Source organism: Rana temporaria, chromosome 10, assembly GCF_905171775.1.
Source record: "Rana temporaria chromosome 10, aRanTem1.1, whole genome shotgun sequence".
Classification (NCBI taxonomy): Eukaryota; Metazoa; Chordata; class Amphibia; order Anura; family Ranidae; genus Rana; species Rana temporaria.
In genome coordinates this window covers 142642999-142660211 of record NC_053498.1, presented here as the reverse complement: position 1 = coordinate 142660211, position 17213 = coordinate 142642999, and the positions used below count along the sequence as shown (strand labels likewise).

Below are 17213 nucleotides of genomic sequence, written 5' to 3'. Positions count from 1 at the left end.
GATTCGACATAGAGAGAAAAGATTCGACATTAAAGGGACATGAAGATTCAACAGAGAGAGAAAAGATTTGACATAAAGATTTGACGAAGCAGTCGCTGCGATCGGACATTTATGTTCAAATGCTCCGCCCATAGGCTATAGAAGAATTCTAATGTTGGTTGACTAGTAATAATAATTTATAAATACAATTATTACTAGTCATACAACATTAGAATTCTACTATAGCTTGTGGGCGGAGCATTCAACGGGAAATGTATGATCGCGGCGTCGTACCGTTTAGCTGCTTTGTCTTATCTTCTTAGAACATTCGACAGACACCATAAGCCTTCAATTGACAGATTCGACCTTAATTCCGATTTTCAGATGAAAGCATTTTTTAACGAAACAAAATAAATAAAAAACGAATTTCGGAAAGTAACTAAATAAATGTATATTTCGGACGAAACCGAAATTCCGAAATGAAATATTTCAGTGTGCACATGTTTACTTATTAGTATTATTGTTATTATTATCACGATCCTTTATTTTTAGGTGTTAGTTTTGCCAACCCAACATTTCTTGATAGTTGAATGGACAAGAGGGCCTGTTTTATTGAAAATAAGTTTGTGGTTTCAGCATTTAACTAAGAAAGGATTGGATAGTTTCTATATGTTTGTCAATTTTACTTTAGTTATATACCACCAACAAATGCCCGAAAAAATGCTTATGATCTAATGTCTCTGCGATGGCCATACACAAACCTAAAAGACAGATACAGGGAACTTCTTAGAACCTAGCAGTACTCTTTGATTGTCAAAAATGGGAGAACTGGACTTTAGAGGCACCACATAGGCCAGGGTTCCTCCAGAGGTTGCTAGGGGTTACTTGAGCAATGAGCAGGGCAAGCCCTACCATGGGTCCTAGTGGGTCCATTGGACCCAGGCAGCACTTTGAGAGGGGCAGCAAATTGATATAAAATTATGGCTGCGGGGGCTCTTTGGTGAGCGTGATTTCATTCTTGGACCCAGGCAGAACAATATCTTGGGCCAGCCCTGGCAATGAGCAATTTCTGTCTCTCAGGTACATTCCCACTGACACCATTGATCTTTTCAGCTCTCTATAAAGGGGGTAATTCTTCCCAAAGACCACAAGTGTAAGGAGTCTTATTCCCAATGACCATCACACTAATGTATCATGAGTTGTAGATATAGTCATTTTCAGCTCTCTATAAAGGGGGTAATTCTTCCCAAAGACCACAAGTGTAAGGAGTCTTCTTGCCAATGACCATCACACTAATGTATCATGAGTTGTAGATATAGTCATTTATTGCAGGAGTTCCATGAGACCGGAAAGTTATTCCAAGGGTTCCTCTGTGTTGAAAAGGTTAAGGAAGGCTGCTATAGGGGCTAAAAACATGCAGCTCGGCCCCGAAGAAGTTTATGAACTTTTTCAGGGGATAAACCTCAAGTGACTTGACGCTCGGGTGTGAACGGGCACCATAAGATACAATAGGAATCCTCATGTTGAGCATGAAAGCACTTCTAGAAAAGCACTTCCGAGCTCTCAGGTATGAGCCAAGCCTAATGCCGCGTACACGCGGTCAGAATTTGCAACAACAAATGTTCGATGTGAGCTTTTTGTCAGAAATTTCGACCGTGTGTAGGCTCCAACGGACATTTGCTGTTGGAATTTCCGACAACAAAAATTTGAGAGCTGGCTCTCAAATTTTCCGACAACAAAATCCGTTCTTGTAAATTCCAATCGTGTGTGGACAATTCCGAAGCACAAAATTGCTCTGAATCAAGTACGAGACGGAAGCGCTCGGTCTGGTAAAACTATCTTTTGTAATGGAGATAGCACATTCGTCACGCTGTAACGGACTGAAAAGCACGAGGCTGAAAAGCGCGAATCGCCTCTCACCAAACTTCTACGAACACGACTGGTATTAAACTTCCCTTTCATAGTGCCGTCGTACGTCTTGTACGTGACCACGTTCTTGGCTTTCGGAATTTCCGACAACATTTGTGCGACCGTGTGTATCTAAGACAAGTTTGAGCCAACATCCGTCGGAAAAAAAATCCACGGTTTTGTTGTCGTGAATTTCCAATCGTGTGTACGCGGCATTAGAAGACTTCAAATGTCGATTTCACTTGAACGTAGCGGCTTCAAGCTGCATGGGGAACAGCATAGGTAACACATTTTGTGTTGGACCTAGTGTGACCACATTTCCAAACTACCATTCAGGGACACCCTCCCTTCCCAAAAATAAGCTTGTGCTGTAACGAATCACAGCACAGTGATTGGACACAAGAGGCGGGATTTATGATTTCTCCAATCACAGGCAGGGGGCAGGGATTGTGCTCCTCCAGGCATTCCCGGCCAGGACAAGTACTGTCAGTGAGTAAAGCGGTGATGTGGCGGCCTTTTTTTGTGGGCATCAGATTGGCCGGGGGGGGGGGGGGCTGTTTCAGTTTCATTCCGGGACACTGTATTGTCCTGGAATGAAGGTCCCCGGGACAGACCTGCAAAATGCAGGACTGTGCCGGGAAATCCGGGACACAAGGTCACCCTAATTAGACCGCATTCATTTGTGTTGGCCCATGGCCCCCAAGTTGGACGCCCCTGCTTTGGTGTTTGGAGACTGCAGAGTTCAGGCTTTCTTCTTATTGGAGAAGTGAGTACCCAGAGAATGCTATTGCAGGAGCCATTTTTTTTTACTTCTAAATTTATTTTATTTTTTTAGGACACAGAGCCACTTTCAAATTTGTTTTAAATGGCTTAGCAGTGAAATGGTAAACACCGGTTGACACTCCATCAAAGGTGCCAGCAGAAGGCACATAGACTACAAGTCTGTTTCTCAACCAGACCATAAATTCACAGGCATATGGCCTTATCTAAAATGGCTGTGTAATTTCACAACGGCGGGTATGGCTCTTGTGCTTTGTGTCTGTCCCATTAATCACCAGTTTATGGAGTTTGTGTCTTGGGGAAGAGGGTGTGAAAGAATTAGGTTGCATACTTAAGAAATAGACTTCGTGTGGCATTTCCTGAAGGAAACTGGAGATCATTCAACCTTTCCTGCTGCGGGATAAAGATAGACAAAAGGAATCCATTTCAGAGTGGCATAACTATTCCTGAGAGGGAATCAAATGTGGGCATTTATCATAAAGAATAACTGAGCCGGAGCAGTCAAAGACAAACATGCCACTTATGTGTTTAGATTAAGTGACATGATCCAGAACCTCAGAAAAGACCATTCAGGAAAAAGGCACTGCAATAAAAAACATCATTATTAAGGCTTTTTTTTGTCTTGCAAAAAAGCTGAACAGGACAAATATACTTAAAAAGACGTTCAATATTTAAATGGGTTATAAACTGATGAACGAGATAAAATAATAGAGATTTAATAATAAGGGTTTGCCACTGAAGCACATTTTTTTCTTAGTTTATTTAATGGTTTTATTTTAAATTTTTATAATTTTTTATTTTTTTTTAACAGAAACGTATACAACTTTCTTGTATGGGTGTTATATTTTATTTACAGCCTACATTTTTATTTATTTTTTATTCCTTACAGAAACATATAGTCAACAACTTTCTTGTATGGGTGTGTTATATTTTCTTTACAGCCTACATTTTTATTTATTTTTTTATTCCTTACAGAAACATATAGTCAACAACTTTCTTGTATGGGTGTGTTATATATTTTTATTATCTTTAGCTTTTTCTTTTACCTGTAAGACTTATTTTTTTTTCCACCTCATTTTGATATCAGTCAAAAATGATGGATGAAAAGTCAACACTCAAAACTGCAGGCCACTTGGATTGGGTTGACCCGGCTAGACCTTGTTAAGTAGTCGTGACCCTTTCCTGATATTGTTGTTGTAAGATGATTTCAGATGGAGTCTGGCACAAAATGAGAAAACCTCTGTTTGAATTCTAAAGGAAGATCTCCAAGTAACCTTAAACCCTCCTTTATTTTATTTTTTACATATATTATTGGTTTCCACCAAGGAAGTTTTTTTTCCAAATACAGAAATACCTTGGTTTGCGAGTAACGTGGTATACGAGCATTTTGGTAGACGAGCAATATTGTTTTTTACAATGACTTGATATACAAGCAGTGCAATCAATGTAGTAAAGCCACTGGTGTACTGCATATGGCCAGAGGTCCGGGGGCGCTGGTGGCTCCCAGCGCTTCATGGAGAACTCTGAGGCCGCGTACACACAGTCGGTCCAAACCGATGAAAACGGACTGAAGTTCAGTTTCATCGGTCCAAACCGACCGTGTGTACGCCCCATCGGTCTGTTGTCCTTCGGTCCCAAAACAGAGAACTTGCTTTAAAATTGGACCGATGGACGCCTGACCGATAGGTCAAAACCGATGGTTAGTACGCAAAAGCATCGGTTCCAAACCCGGGCATGCTCAGAATCAAGTCGACGCATGCTTGGAAGCATTGAACTTCATTTCTTTCAGCACGTCATTGTGTTTTACGTCACCGCGTTGGACCCGATCGTTTTTTGAACTGATGGTGTGTAGGCACATCAGACCATCAGTCTGCTTCAGCGGTGAACCGATGAAAAGGGTCCGTCGGACCATTCTCATCGGATGGACTGATCATGTGTACGCGGCCTGAGACGCTCAGAGATACTCGGATACACTCCCAGCTGGGTGGGGGCGCATAACGTGCATTGAAGCACCTGAAAGTGTCAACAGTTCCCGAGTGTCTCCAAGTGTCTCAGAGTGTCTCAGAGTGCCTCCCAGTTCTCCAGGAAGTGATGGGAGCCACTAGCGCCCCGCACCTCTGGCCACGTACAGTACTGCATACACCAGCGCCCCCCCGTACCTCTGGCCACATACAGTACTGCATACACCAGCAGTGGTTTTGGAATGAATCATCCGAGTTTCCATTATTTCTTATGGGGAAACTCGCTTTGATATACGAGTGCTTTGGATTGCAAGCATGCTTCTGGAACGAACCATTTTTTTTCTATTATAAAAAAAGTTTTGGCTTTCCGGTAAATATTTTTGAGTGCAAAAATCACTTTTTTATTATTTGTCTTCTACATGAATGATCTTCTGAGGCGTTGCCTAGGACTCTGTTTTTGTTTGACCTTTCGTTAGACATGCTCATTACTAAAAAATGTTTGTTGTCTCCTAATTCCGGTATTTTAGAACAGAAATTCAAGACATCGATAGCAGTTCCAAGTGTTGTGGCCTAGTCAGCCAGAAACCAGAAGATGTAGACGAGGATGAGGAAGATGATCTAGAAGAAGACTATGAAGATGGAAGTCTAACAGGGAAGTCACAAGATGAAACGGTTTCCCCAACAATGGAAACCCAGGAAGCATATGAGGAGGATGAGGAAGATGAAGAACCCACATCCCTTAATATGAGCTTTGACCACACACGAAGGTCAGTTTTTTTACTTTGAAGCTCATTGATGTCATGTTTGATGTTCGTGACCCATTTCTGTGTTACATTGCCATTGCACCGATACTAATGGAAGCAAAGGTTGCCTAATAGCTAACAGTCACGCAGTAGCCACATACCGATTCCACATCATGACATCTAGAAGAGCTTAAAAATTAACACTTTTTATAATGACATAGGCGCTTGTGATTGTTAAAGGTTTTCTTTGAAACATTCTCCAAATACTTAAAGCGGTGGTTCCCCCTTAAAAACAAAATTTTTTTATTCCACTGCCCCCCCACATTCCATCACGATTAATGCTCTTAATATTTTTTTCCTGCTGTACATACCTTAGTACAGCATCTTCACCCATGCATCCGGGTTGCGAGTCCCGCGGGAGTGGGCGTTCCTCACAGGCTGTTGATTGACGTTTTCCACAAAAACGAGCTCTCCCCCCGTCGCGTAAGCCGCGTCACGGTTGGCGAAAGGAGCCGAACGGCGAGTCGGCGCTATACTGCGCATGTGCATCGCCGTTCGGCTCCTTTCGCCAATCGTGACGCGGCTTACACGACGGGGGGAGAGCTCGTTTTTGGGCAAAACGTCAATCAACAGCCTGTGAGGAACGCCCACTCCCGCGGGACTCGCAACCCGGATGGATGGGTGAATATGCTGTACCAAGGTATGTACAGCAGGAAAAAAATATTAAGAGCATTAATCGTGATGGAATGTGGGGGAGCAGTGGAATAAAAAAAAGTTGTTTTTAAGGGGGAACCACCGCTTTAAGTAAAAGTAGAGAAAAAAAAATAACTCTGGTGCATATCCAGGTGACAAAAGATCATTATTATAAACACTTAAAGATTATAATTAATAAGTTAAACTTCCGTGCTTTAGAGCTCAGCTTGGACCGAAGTCTTGTCCCTACTGATGTTAAGTCTGACCCCAGCAATTGAACAACAATACCAAACAATCTGGTGTCTGCTTAGGCTCTGGTATTGAACATCCAAATGCCTGGGATGTGGCTTGGACATGAACGGGTGAGGCTCAGGAGTCAGGACTAGGTTAGAAAGTTTAATGCCCTCCGTTGCACATAAAGGGTTGCCTTGCTCTACATCCATAATTTTCAGTACCAGGGCCACAATTATGCATTTTTTTCACAAATTTGTGAATTTGTGAAAAACATCCTGGATTGCCCATCAGAGTCTCCATTTACATTCAGGAGTGCCCAGCAGAGTCCCACCATACATCTGTGTGTGTCCAGCAGACTGCCCACTTACATCCATGCCCAACAGGGGAAAGGAGACAGCTGCTGGCAGTCCCTGCAATTGATATCACAGTAAAGAAGGGGGTGGGGGGGGAATCTGAGCTGGGAACTGGGGGAGGGTCACACCTGGGAGTGGATGCGCCAGTCTCCATAAGCTGGCCATTGATGGCTCAAGTCTCAGCCGGTTCAAAAGGGACCAAGATGCGATCCATATATGGGCAGGCTGACAGTAACCAAGTCGATCCATTGATGGACTTGGGTAAAACCAGCATGTTGGCTTTCTAGCTATAGCCGCTTGCAATAATCACTGTGCTCTCCCTGCCGAGGCGTCTCCCAGTGCCGAGAGAACTCAATAACCCTGTGGTTAGGGATTCCCTCGTCAACACTGACTATTTTAATGGGGTAATATATGGAATTTCTTCTTGTGGTTGCAGGAAAGAAAATCACATCAAGTATGGCCTGCCAGATAAGGAGACACAAACTGATACCTCCGCTGCCAGACAGCATTTTCAGGGAGAGTTACAGCGGCCCGGATACAATTTTGTAGCAGGCTAGATGCAGACCCGCAGATCATAGTTTGGCAACAATGCTCAAGGCCAGAGCTCTAGGATTTTGGAAAGGCTTATTTTAATAGATATCAGTCTTTTTTCAAATTAATTAACTATGCAACTATATTCATTTAAGACAGTGTACCCAACGTGGGACTTCTGTCTAGCCTGGGCTGTGCTGGGGTGTGGAGGGAGCGGGAGCGCCCGGCTCATGCTCTCACCTGCGTGCTCGGTGACATCAGCCGACAGCGGGCTTCGGCCTGCTGTCAGCTGAAAACAGGTAATTGGAGTGCAGAACATACTGCACTCCTGTCATCCACAGGGGAAGTACAGCCGAACAGGAGGTGTTTTAGTGCAAAAATTAGTGTAGGCCCAAGTTAGGTTTTAGTTTTTTTTATGTTTTCTGTACCCTTTTTAGGAGAGATTTTCCTTTGCGTTCTGTCGCAGACAAACAACAGGACCAAAGAGGAAAGCTCTGCAAAGTGAAGAAAAATCCACTCTTATGCCTCGTACACACGACCAGTTTTCCTGTCGGGAAAACTGCCATGACAGATTTTAGCCGGGAAAACTGGCCGTGTGTATGCTCCATAGCATTTTTCACAGACAAGAAAACCGCCAGGAATCATGGCGGAAAAAATGAGAACATGTTTTCTTTTTTCCTGCCGAGATTCCCGTCGTTTTTTAAGCCGGCAGTTTTACTATGGGGAAAGCCTGCGGTGGAGCATACACGCGGCCGGGTTTCCCCAACAAAGCAGTTTTCCTGCCAAGAAAACTGGCCATGTGTAGGGGGAAAAAGCTACCGAGCAGGTTCTTGGTTTTCACCTTGGTTTTCCCGGCTGCCGGGAAAACAGATCGTGTGTACAAGGCATAAGACTGGGCTCACACTGGTATGACACGACTGTCATCCTACTTTGCCCTCCAACATCAGTCCTTCATCAGTCCTACTTCCATCCAACTTGAATGAACAGGATACGATTTTGCTCTGACTTTGAGATAGTACGACTTGTCCTTTGACCAATCAAAACAATCCCAGAGTAACATAAATTCCATTGTCAGATGTCACAAGTCGGATGGTTAGGATTTTGATCCAACTTCAACGATATTGAATGGGCTGAAAACGCACCTAAGTCGGACCAAAGTAGTGCAGGAACCTTTTCTAAAGTCGGAACCAATTTGTGTTGGACTAGTTAGGACGGCACTCATAGGGAACCATTGATTTATCCACGTCTTGCGACATGAGCTCCAAAAGTCGGAACGTTTGTCGTACCAGTGTGAACCGGGCCATAGTTGTCATTGTAACAGGTCTCTCCATTGGACAACATCCCCTTACTTCTAAAATGTTGGACGTCCCATAATTTTCTCTACCAGAGACAATAGTCACCAAGAGTAAAAGAGAAGGCTAGTGGGGAAAAAACATTTACAAAAAAATTGAATGCTATCAAAAATGTAAAAAAAAAAAAAAAGAAAAAAAGCTCAGGCCCCGTACACACGACCTAGTTTCTCGGCAGAATTCAGCCAGAAACTCGATCGGAGCTGAATTCTGCCGAGAAACCCGGCCGTGTGTACACTTTCGGCCGAGGAAGCAGACGAGTTCCTCGTCGAGCCAAATAGAGAACATGTTCTCTATTTCCTCGTTGTTCAATGAGGAAAGTTGGCTCGCCGAGATCCTCGGCGGCTTCACACAGAACTCGACGAGCAAAAAGATGAGTTTTGCCCGTCGAGTTCCTCGGACGTGTGTACGGGGCCTTAGGCTTAACTTACACTTTAAAAATAAAAGATATTTAAATAAAAACTCTAGTTCTTTAGTTAGGGCCTTAAATCCTTTGTATAAGAAATGGAAAAACCATTGTGGACACGTGGTCATTAGCGGGCCACAATGTACCTGGCCTGCGGTGGTTGCCACCATGTAGGTAGACAAGTTGGCCAGAGGTGAAGTTAATCCTGTGTTAATTGGTCTCTAGCTACGACACATTTAGTAGATCTCATCCTCTAGCAAAGCATTAAAAAAAAACATAATATTTAACAATATGTGTATTCTGTACCATTCACTGTGTTACCTGTATCCAGTCATTTTCATGTGTGGCTGTCTTTGTCTTTAAGAGGTTTTCCACGTTCGTAAAAAAAAAAAAAAAAATGTTGGTTTGTACACATACTTGTGAAACATTTACTGAATCAATTTCCTATCTTGGGGCGTAGGGCTCAAAATTTTCCTCTATTCGGTCTATCTTTATTTTGTGACCCTGAGCTATCAGTCTGGTTCGTTTGTTTGGTTGCTTGTTTTATGTCTGCTTAAAAAAAATAACTAAAGGCAAAACTTATTTTTTTTGTTTCATTATGTAAGGTTTATTTTTGCCTTCTTTGTCCCAATGAGGAGATTTACCTTGACTTCCTGTCCCATCGCCAAAACAGGAAGTGAAAGGAAATCCTTGCAAATTAAGGGAGTCCCTTAGGGACCCCCGTATCTCTGAAATTAGTGTCTCCATTGGAAGATATCCCATCTTATTACTTTTCTGGGGACAACCCAAAATTTGGGATTTTTTTTTTACTTTCACTTTCAATAATGATAATGGTAAACAGGACAAAGAGGATAGACATGTGCACTGCCGAAAAATGTTTTCATTTCATTTGTTTTTTTGGGGGGTTTTATTTTGTTTTTCGGGTCATTCGTTATAATTGTAATTTGAAAATTTGTAAATTCGAAAATGGGTAAATTCGTAAATTTGGAAAAATTCGTAAAATTCATAAAATCTAAAAGTTCGAAAATCTGAAATTCCAAAAATAAGAACGAAAATCTGAAAATTCTAAATAATAACTAACTAACTAACTATTAAATTATAGGCATTGGAATTTCCTTTAAAACTTGTCTGTTAGTGAACGAACTTATCCATTCATCCATTTGTTTGGATGAATGCATCCAACAACCATCCAAACAAATGGAACGGAACAAATTAATAATAAATAATAATAATAAAAAGTTTTTATTATTGTTATTATTGTTATTTATTATTATTAATTTGTTACGTTCCTATCATTTAAATACGACATTCCTAACTCTGGATAAATTTGTATTTATTACATTCACTAAAAGCCAAATTTGAAAGGAAATTCCAAAACCTATAATTTAATAGTTAGTTAATATTTCAGATTAACACATTTTCAGGTTTTCGGATTTATGAATCTTTACATTTACGAATTTACGAATTTATATATTTACGAATATTTGGAAACATTTGTTTATAGGTATTGGAATTTCCTTTTAAATCCGTCTGTTAGTGAACGTAACGAATACGAATTTATCAGAAGCTACGAATTATCCGAAATATCGTAGTAAATAATAATAATAAAAAAGTTGTATTAATATTTTTATTGTTATTTATTATTATTAATTCATTACGTTGCATTCGCTTAGATACTGCATTTGTTATTTTGGATAATTCGCAACTTCGGATAAATTCGTATTTATTACGTTCACTAACAGCCAAATTTTAAAGGAACTTCCAAATAAATCTTCGCATTTACAAATTTTCAAATTTATGAATTTACATATTTACGCATATTTGAATTTACGAATATTTTGGAAAAATTTGTTAAACGGGTTTTTGTTAATTCGGATGTTTCCAAATGAACAAATCTGTTGAAATTCGTTAAAAAACTAATTCATGACTAAACAAATTGCACATGTCTAAAAGAGGATGAATCTCCCTTACAGGCCAACAGACGGCAATATAAACCGACAGATTTTCTAATCCCTCTCCACTCTATTCAAAACTCAACAGAAAAAAAGTTTTGCCTTTAGTTATACTTTAACCCTTTCCCGCCTACTCTGTCCCTTTAAAAAGTTCTGGAGACGGGAAGGATCGGCTGTGATTGGCTGTCACAGTGATCACATGATTGAGAGCAGGTTCCGTTGGCTACCGATCATTACCGGGGACCAAGAGCTGTCTTTCACAGCTTGGTCTCAGTACTGGGTGTGCGCAGTGAGCACGCTCTTAGCGAAGAAACATTGGCCACCGAGCGCATGTATATGTGTGGTGTGTGGGCAATAAATACCCACCCCTTTGCCGCAGCGCATATGTCTTGGAGGCCGTAAAGAGGTTAAAGGAAAACTATACTGGAAAAACAACAATGTTGAGAGTACCTTTGCGCTGTACACCATGGTAATGGGTGTATAATGCAAATAGGCAGAGAAAATAACCCCCAAAAAAAATGTCTGCACAAAAGAGTGTACAAACCAATGACTTTGAAACCTCTGAAAGTGAAAAACCGCCATCGGCTTGTCCTTTTCTTCCACTAAAAATGGTATGGCCTTTACCCATCACTGACTGCCTGCTTTCATGCATGTGGCTTGTGTCTGTAAATCCCATTACATGTGCATGCGTAGCACCAGATCCTGTAGCAAATTTGCACCATTGGCTAGCCTGAATGAAGGGTGGAACAGCTAATGAAGGGTCATCCCCTTCCCCTTCCCCCGTGGTCATTGGTACAGGTGTATTGAGGAGGAAGATGCCCGTCTGTTAGATGTGGAGCAAATTCCGAATTTTGGGAAGGGGCTGGACCTTCGAAAACAAGCGGAGGAAGCATTTGACGCAAAAGATGTGTTTAATTCCACCTTAGACTCTGAGGCAATAAAAGAATCACTGTACAGGCAGGCAAAAACCCAGGTAGGTAAAGACTACAGAATTATTTTACATAGCTTGCCTCGTTAACAGCTTTAATTAATACAGTATACTATTGTTTATACATACACTGCAAAAATTGTAAAAAAAAAAAAAAAATTAAATGCTATTTTTATTTTTCGCTTTTATGGGTCTATATTAATTTTTTTATTATTTTTTTTTTTTTAATAATATATGGGACATTATTTGCAAGTTCTCAGAGGTTTTTCTTTCTTTATTTTTTCAAGTCAAGTATAATGGGCCAGATTCACAGACACTTACGTTACTCCGCGGCGGCGTAACGTATCCCATTTACGTTACAGGTATACAGCGTAAGTGCCTGATTCACAAAGCTCTTACCTGTAAACTTGCGGCGGTGTAACGTAAATGCGCTCGGCGCAAGTCCGCCTAATTCAAATGGGGCGAGCACCATTTAAATTAGGCGCGTTCCCGCGCCGAACGTTCTGCGCATGCTCCGTGTTTAAATTTCCCGCTTTGTGCGAAATTACGGCGCCCCAACGTTTTTTTTTTTGAACTGTGACGTGCGTTACAGCGTTTCGTATTCCCGGACGTCTTACGCAAAAAAAAAAATTCGAAATTCGACTCGGGAACAACGGCCATACTTTAACATGGCTGATCTAAAGATAAGCCATGTTAAAGCAGGTGTAACTTTGCGACGGGTAAAAACGACTAGCGACGACGTACGGGATTGCGACGAACGCGCGGATCTTCTGGGATAGCCGTAACTAGTCATTTGCATATTCTACGCCGACCGCTATGGAATCGCCACCTAGCTGCCGGCCTAGAATTGCATCCTAAGATCCGACGGTGTAAGTCAATTACACCTGTCGGATCTTAGGGCTATCTATGCGGAACTGATTCTATGAATCAGTCGCATAGTTAGGGCGGGCGGATCACAGAGATATGACGGCGTATCAGGAGATACGCCGTCGTATCTCTTCTGTGAATCTGGCCCAAGGTTTGTATACTTGACTTGAAAAAATAAAGAAAGAAAAACCTCCGAGAACTTGCAAATAATGTTCCATATATTATTTTTACAAAAAAAAAAAATTCTTTTATAAAAATTAATATAGACCCATATGGGTTAAGCTCCAATTAATTACAGTTTGTTTTAAAAAAAATATGCAAAACCTTATACTTGACTTGAAAAAAAAAAAGAAAGAAAAACCTCCGAGAACTTGCAAATAATGTCCCATATATTAATTTTACAAAAAAAAATAAAAAAAAAATCATTTTATAAAAATTTGGGGTTAAGCTCCAATTAATTACAGTTTGTTTTTAAAAAAAATATGCAAAACCTTATACTTGACTTGAAAAGATAAATAAAGAAAAACCTCTGAGAACTAGCAAATAATGTTCCATATATTATTTTTACAAAAAAAAAAAATTATTTTATAAAAATTAATATAGACCCATATGGGTTAAGCTCCAATTAATTACAGTTTGTTTTAAAAAAAAAAATTATGCAAGTTCCCAACCCAGTTTTGGTTATTTTTGACATATCATCAATCATCTAATCAAAAATCTATTCTCAAATAACCACATTTAATTTTCATATTGTAATGAGTTAATTAATTATTCTGTAGCAGCTTTATAGGCAGATGAATTGAAATAGCATTAAAGCAATTAAAAAAAAAAAAAAAAAAAAGAGCCTTAATCCAAATTCAGCTGATTGCGGAAATTTGGTGACACGAGTCACCTGATATTCACACTAAGTTCTGCAACTTTTTCATAGTCGACAGAAAGAAAGTAAAGAAAATGCTGGTTTTGCAACTTTGTGTTGTCTTCCGTTTCAAAGCAAATCATTTGCATGTTTTTTGTTACGTGTCGGCTAATTTTGCTCAATGTACTAACTGTCTGTGTTCAGTGGTATGTGAATAAAACAAAAAACAAAATAAAATATTAACAAATAAAAAAAAACTTTAACCTGTAATATGTCATGAGTAGAAAAAAAAAGGAAATTCAATTTTATACCAAACACAAAATATGCTTGAAGCGTATTGTTACATTTCGGTAATATTCTTGCTATTGGATGTGTATAGAACTGATGTTCTTCGGGGGCTGGGTTTGGAAGTGCATAAAATTATCTTTCATGCACAAAACTGTCCTGAATGCTAAAAACTGCCCTCTCTAACAAACACAACGGACATGTTGTTACATTGGTAATCGTCTTGCTATTAGACATGTATATAAATGATGTTCTTCGGGGGCTGGCTTTGGAAGCACATTTCTTAATCTATTTTAATAGCTATAAAAAAAAAATTTGGAGACAAAATTGTCCTAATGGCTAAAAAATTTACAATCTAATATTATGTCATGAGTAGAAAAAAAAATTAAATTTTATACCAAACACACAATGGGCCAGATTCACAGACAAATACGTTGCGCAGCGGCGGCGTAAAGTATCCCATTTACGTTACACCGCCGCAGGTTTACAGCATAAGTGCCTGATTCACAAAGCTCTTACCTGTAAACTTGCGGCGGTGTAACGTAATTCCGCTTGGCGCAAGCCCGCCTAATTCAAATGGGGCGGGCACCATTTAAATTAGGTGCGTTCCCGCGCCGAACGTTCTGCGCATGCTCCGTGTTCAAATTTCCCGACGTGCTTTGTGCGAAATTAAGGCGCCCCAACGTTTTTTTTAACTGCGACGTGCGTAACGGCGTTTTGTATTCCCGGACGTCTTACGCAAAAAGAAAAAAAAATCGAAATTCGATGCGGGAACGACGGCCATACTTTAACATGGCTGATCTAAAGATAAGCCATGTTAAAGCAGGTGTAACTTTGCGACGGGAAAAACCGACGACGTACGAGATTGCAACGAACGCGCGGATCTTCGTGGATCGCCGTAACTAGTCATTTGCATATTCTACGCCGACCGCTATGGAATCGCCACCTAGCGGCCGGCCTAGAATTGCAACCTAATATCCGACGGTGTAAGTCAATTGCACCTGTCGGATCTTAGGGCTATCTATGCGTAACCTGATTCTATGAATCAGCCGCATAGTTAGGATGGGCATATCACAGAGATACGACGGCGTATCAGGATATACGACGGCGTATCAGGAGATACGACGGCGTATCAGGAGATACGCCGTCGTATCTCTTCTGTGAATCTGGCCCAATATGCTTGAAGCGTATTGTTACATTTCTTTAATATTCTTGCTATTGGATGTGTATATAACTGATGTTCTTCGGGGGCTGGGTTTGGAAGTACATAGTTCTATTTAAAGTATCATAACATTTTCTTTCAAGCACAAAACTGTCCTGAAGGCTAAAAACTGCCCTTTCTAACAAACACAATGGACATGTCGTTACATTGGTAATCGTCATGCTATTAGACATGTATATATAAATGATGTTCTTCGGGGGCTGGCTTTGTAAGCACATTTCTTAATCTATTTTAATAGCTAAAAAAATAATTTTTTGAAGACAAAATTGTTCCAATGGCTAAAAAATGTACAATCTAATATTATGTCATGAGTAGAAAAAAAAAAGAAATTACATTTTATACCAAACATACAATATGCTTGAAGCGTATTGTAACATTTAGGTAATATTCTTGCTATTGGATGTGTATATAACTGATGTTCTTCAGGGGCTGGGTTTGGAAGTGCATAGTTCTATTTAAAGTATCATAAAATTATCTTTCATGCACAAAACTGTCCTGAAGGCTAAAATCTTCCCTCTCTAACAAACACAACAGACATGTTGTTACATTGGTAATCATCTTGCTATTAGACATGTATATAAATGATGTTCTTCGGGGGCTGGCTTTAGAAGAGCATAGTTTTTAATCTATTTTAATAGCTATAAAAAAAATTCGGAGATGAAATTGTCCTAATGGCTAAAAGATGTACAATCTAATAAAAACAAAGAGCTTGTTGTTACATTTGTAATCATTTTGCAATTTAATGTGTGTATAACTGATGTAATTCAGGGGCTGGGTTTACAAGAGCATAGTCCTCAATCCATTTAAATAGCCTATAATGCAGGGGTCTCAAACTGGTGGCCCTTCAGCTGCTGTGAAATTACAAGTCCCATCATGCCTCTGCCTGTGGGAGTCATGCTTGTAACTGTCAGCCTTGCAAAGCATCTTGGGACTTGTAGTTTTCCAACATCTGGAGGGCCATCAGTTTGAGACCCCTGCTATAATGTGTACATATATATATATATATATATATATATGTATATATATATATATATATATATATATATATATATATATATATATATATATATATATATATATATATATCACATATAATCTTTTAGTAGACAAAATTGTCCTGAGGGCTGAAAAATGTACTCTCTAACAAACACAATTAGCTTGTCTTTACATTGGTAATCTATTTGCTATTAGACATGTATATAACTGATGTTCCTCAGGGGCTGAGTTTAGAAGCGCATAGTTCCTTATCTATTTAAATAGCTATAAAAAAAAAGGGGCTATAAAATGTACCTATAAAAACAATGCACTTGTTGTTACATTTGTAATCTTTTTTGCAATTTAATGTGTATATAACGGAAGTTCTTCGGGGGCTGGGTTTAGAAGGGCATAGTCCTCAACCCATTTTATAGCCTATAATTTATAGATATAACACATAGAGGGGCAGATCCTCAAAGAAATTACGCCGCGTAATTTCAAATTTTGTGCGTCGTATCTTTGTTTTGGTATCCACCAAACAAGATACAACGGCATCTGTGTTAGATCCGACAGGCATACGCCTTAGTACGCCGTCGGATCTAAGATGCAATTTTCCAGCGGCCGCTGGATGGCGTTCACGTCCCAATCCGCAAATGTTCAATAAGCTAAGTGAACCTTAATTTTGCCCCACGTATGCAGATACAGTGGAAACCTCGGATCGCGAGTAATGTGGTTAACGAGCGTTTTTCAATACGAGCGCTGTATTTTAAAAAGTCCTGTAGCGTGTTTGGCCTGAGGTGGAGGGGCGCCGGAGCGGAGCCGATCGTAGCCGATTGGCACCGTTCGGAGCCATTCGGAAATGCTGTCCTCAGGCCTTGGGCCTTTCCGGCTATTTTCGAGGCTCTCCGGCGCCCCCCGCCTCTGGCCGCATGTGGTATCGCATGCCATTGAAGTCAATGTGGAATAAATGATTGGCCTGAGGTGGGTGGGGGGGGCACGGAGCCGAACGGCGCCGTTCGGAAATGCTGTATTCGAGCCTCTGGCCTTTTTTGGGCTGTTTCTGAAGCTCTCGGGAGCCCCCCGCCTCTGGCCGCATGCGGTATTGCATACCATTGAACAAATTATTTTCATTTCCATTGACTTCAATGGGGAAACTTTCTTTTGATATGCGAGTACTTTGGATTACGAGCA

General features: G+C 40.4%; 1 protein-coding gene across 1 annotated transcript in view; it reads left to right on the top strand.

Moving 5' to 3' along the window:
* PRDM16 (PR/SET domain 16) overlaps positions 1-17213 on the top strand; it is a 102707-nt gene that overhangs the window by 82775 nt on the left and 2719 nt on the right. Inside the window, exon 13 of the mRNA XM_040326456.1 lies at positions 5156-5395. Coding sequence (XP_040182390.1) covers positions 5156-5395 — 240 coding nt within the window. The remainder of the gene's footprint in view (positions 1-5155; positions 5396-17213) is intronic.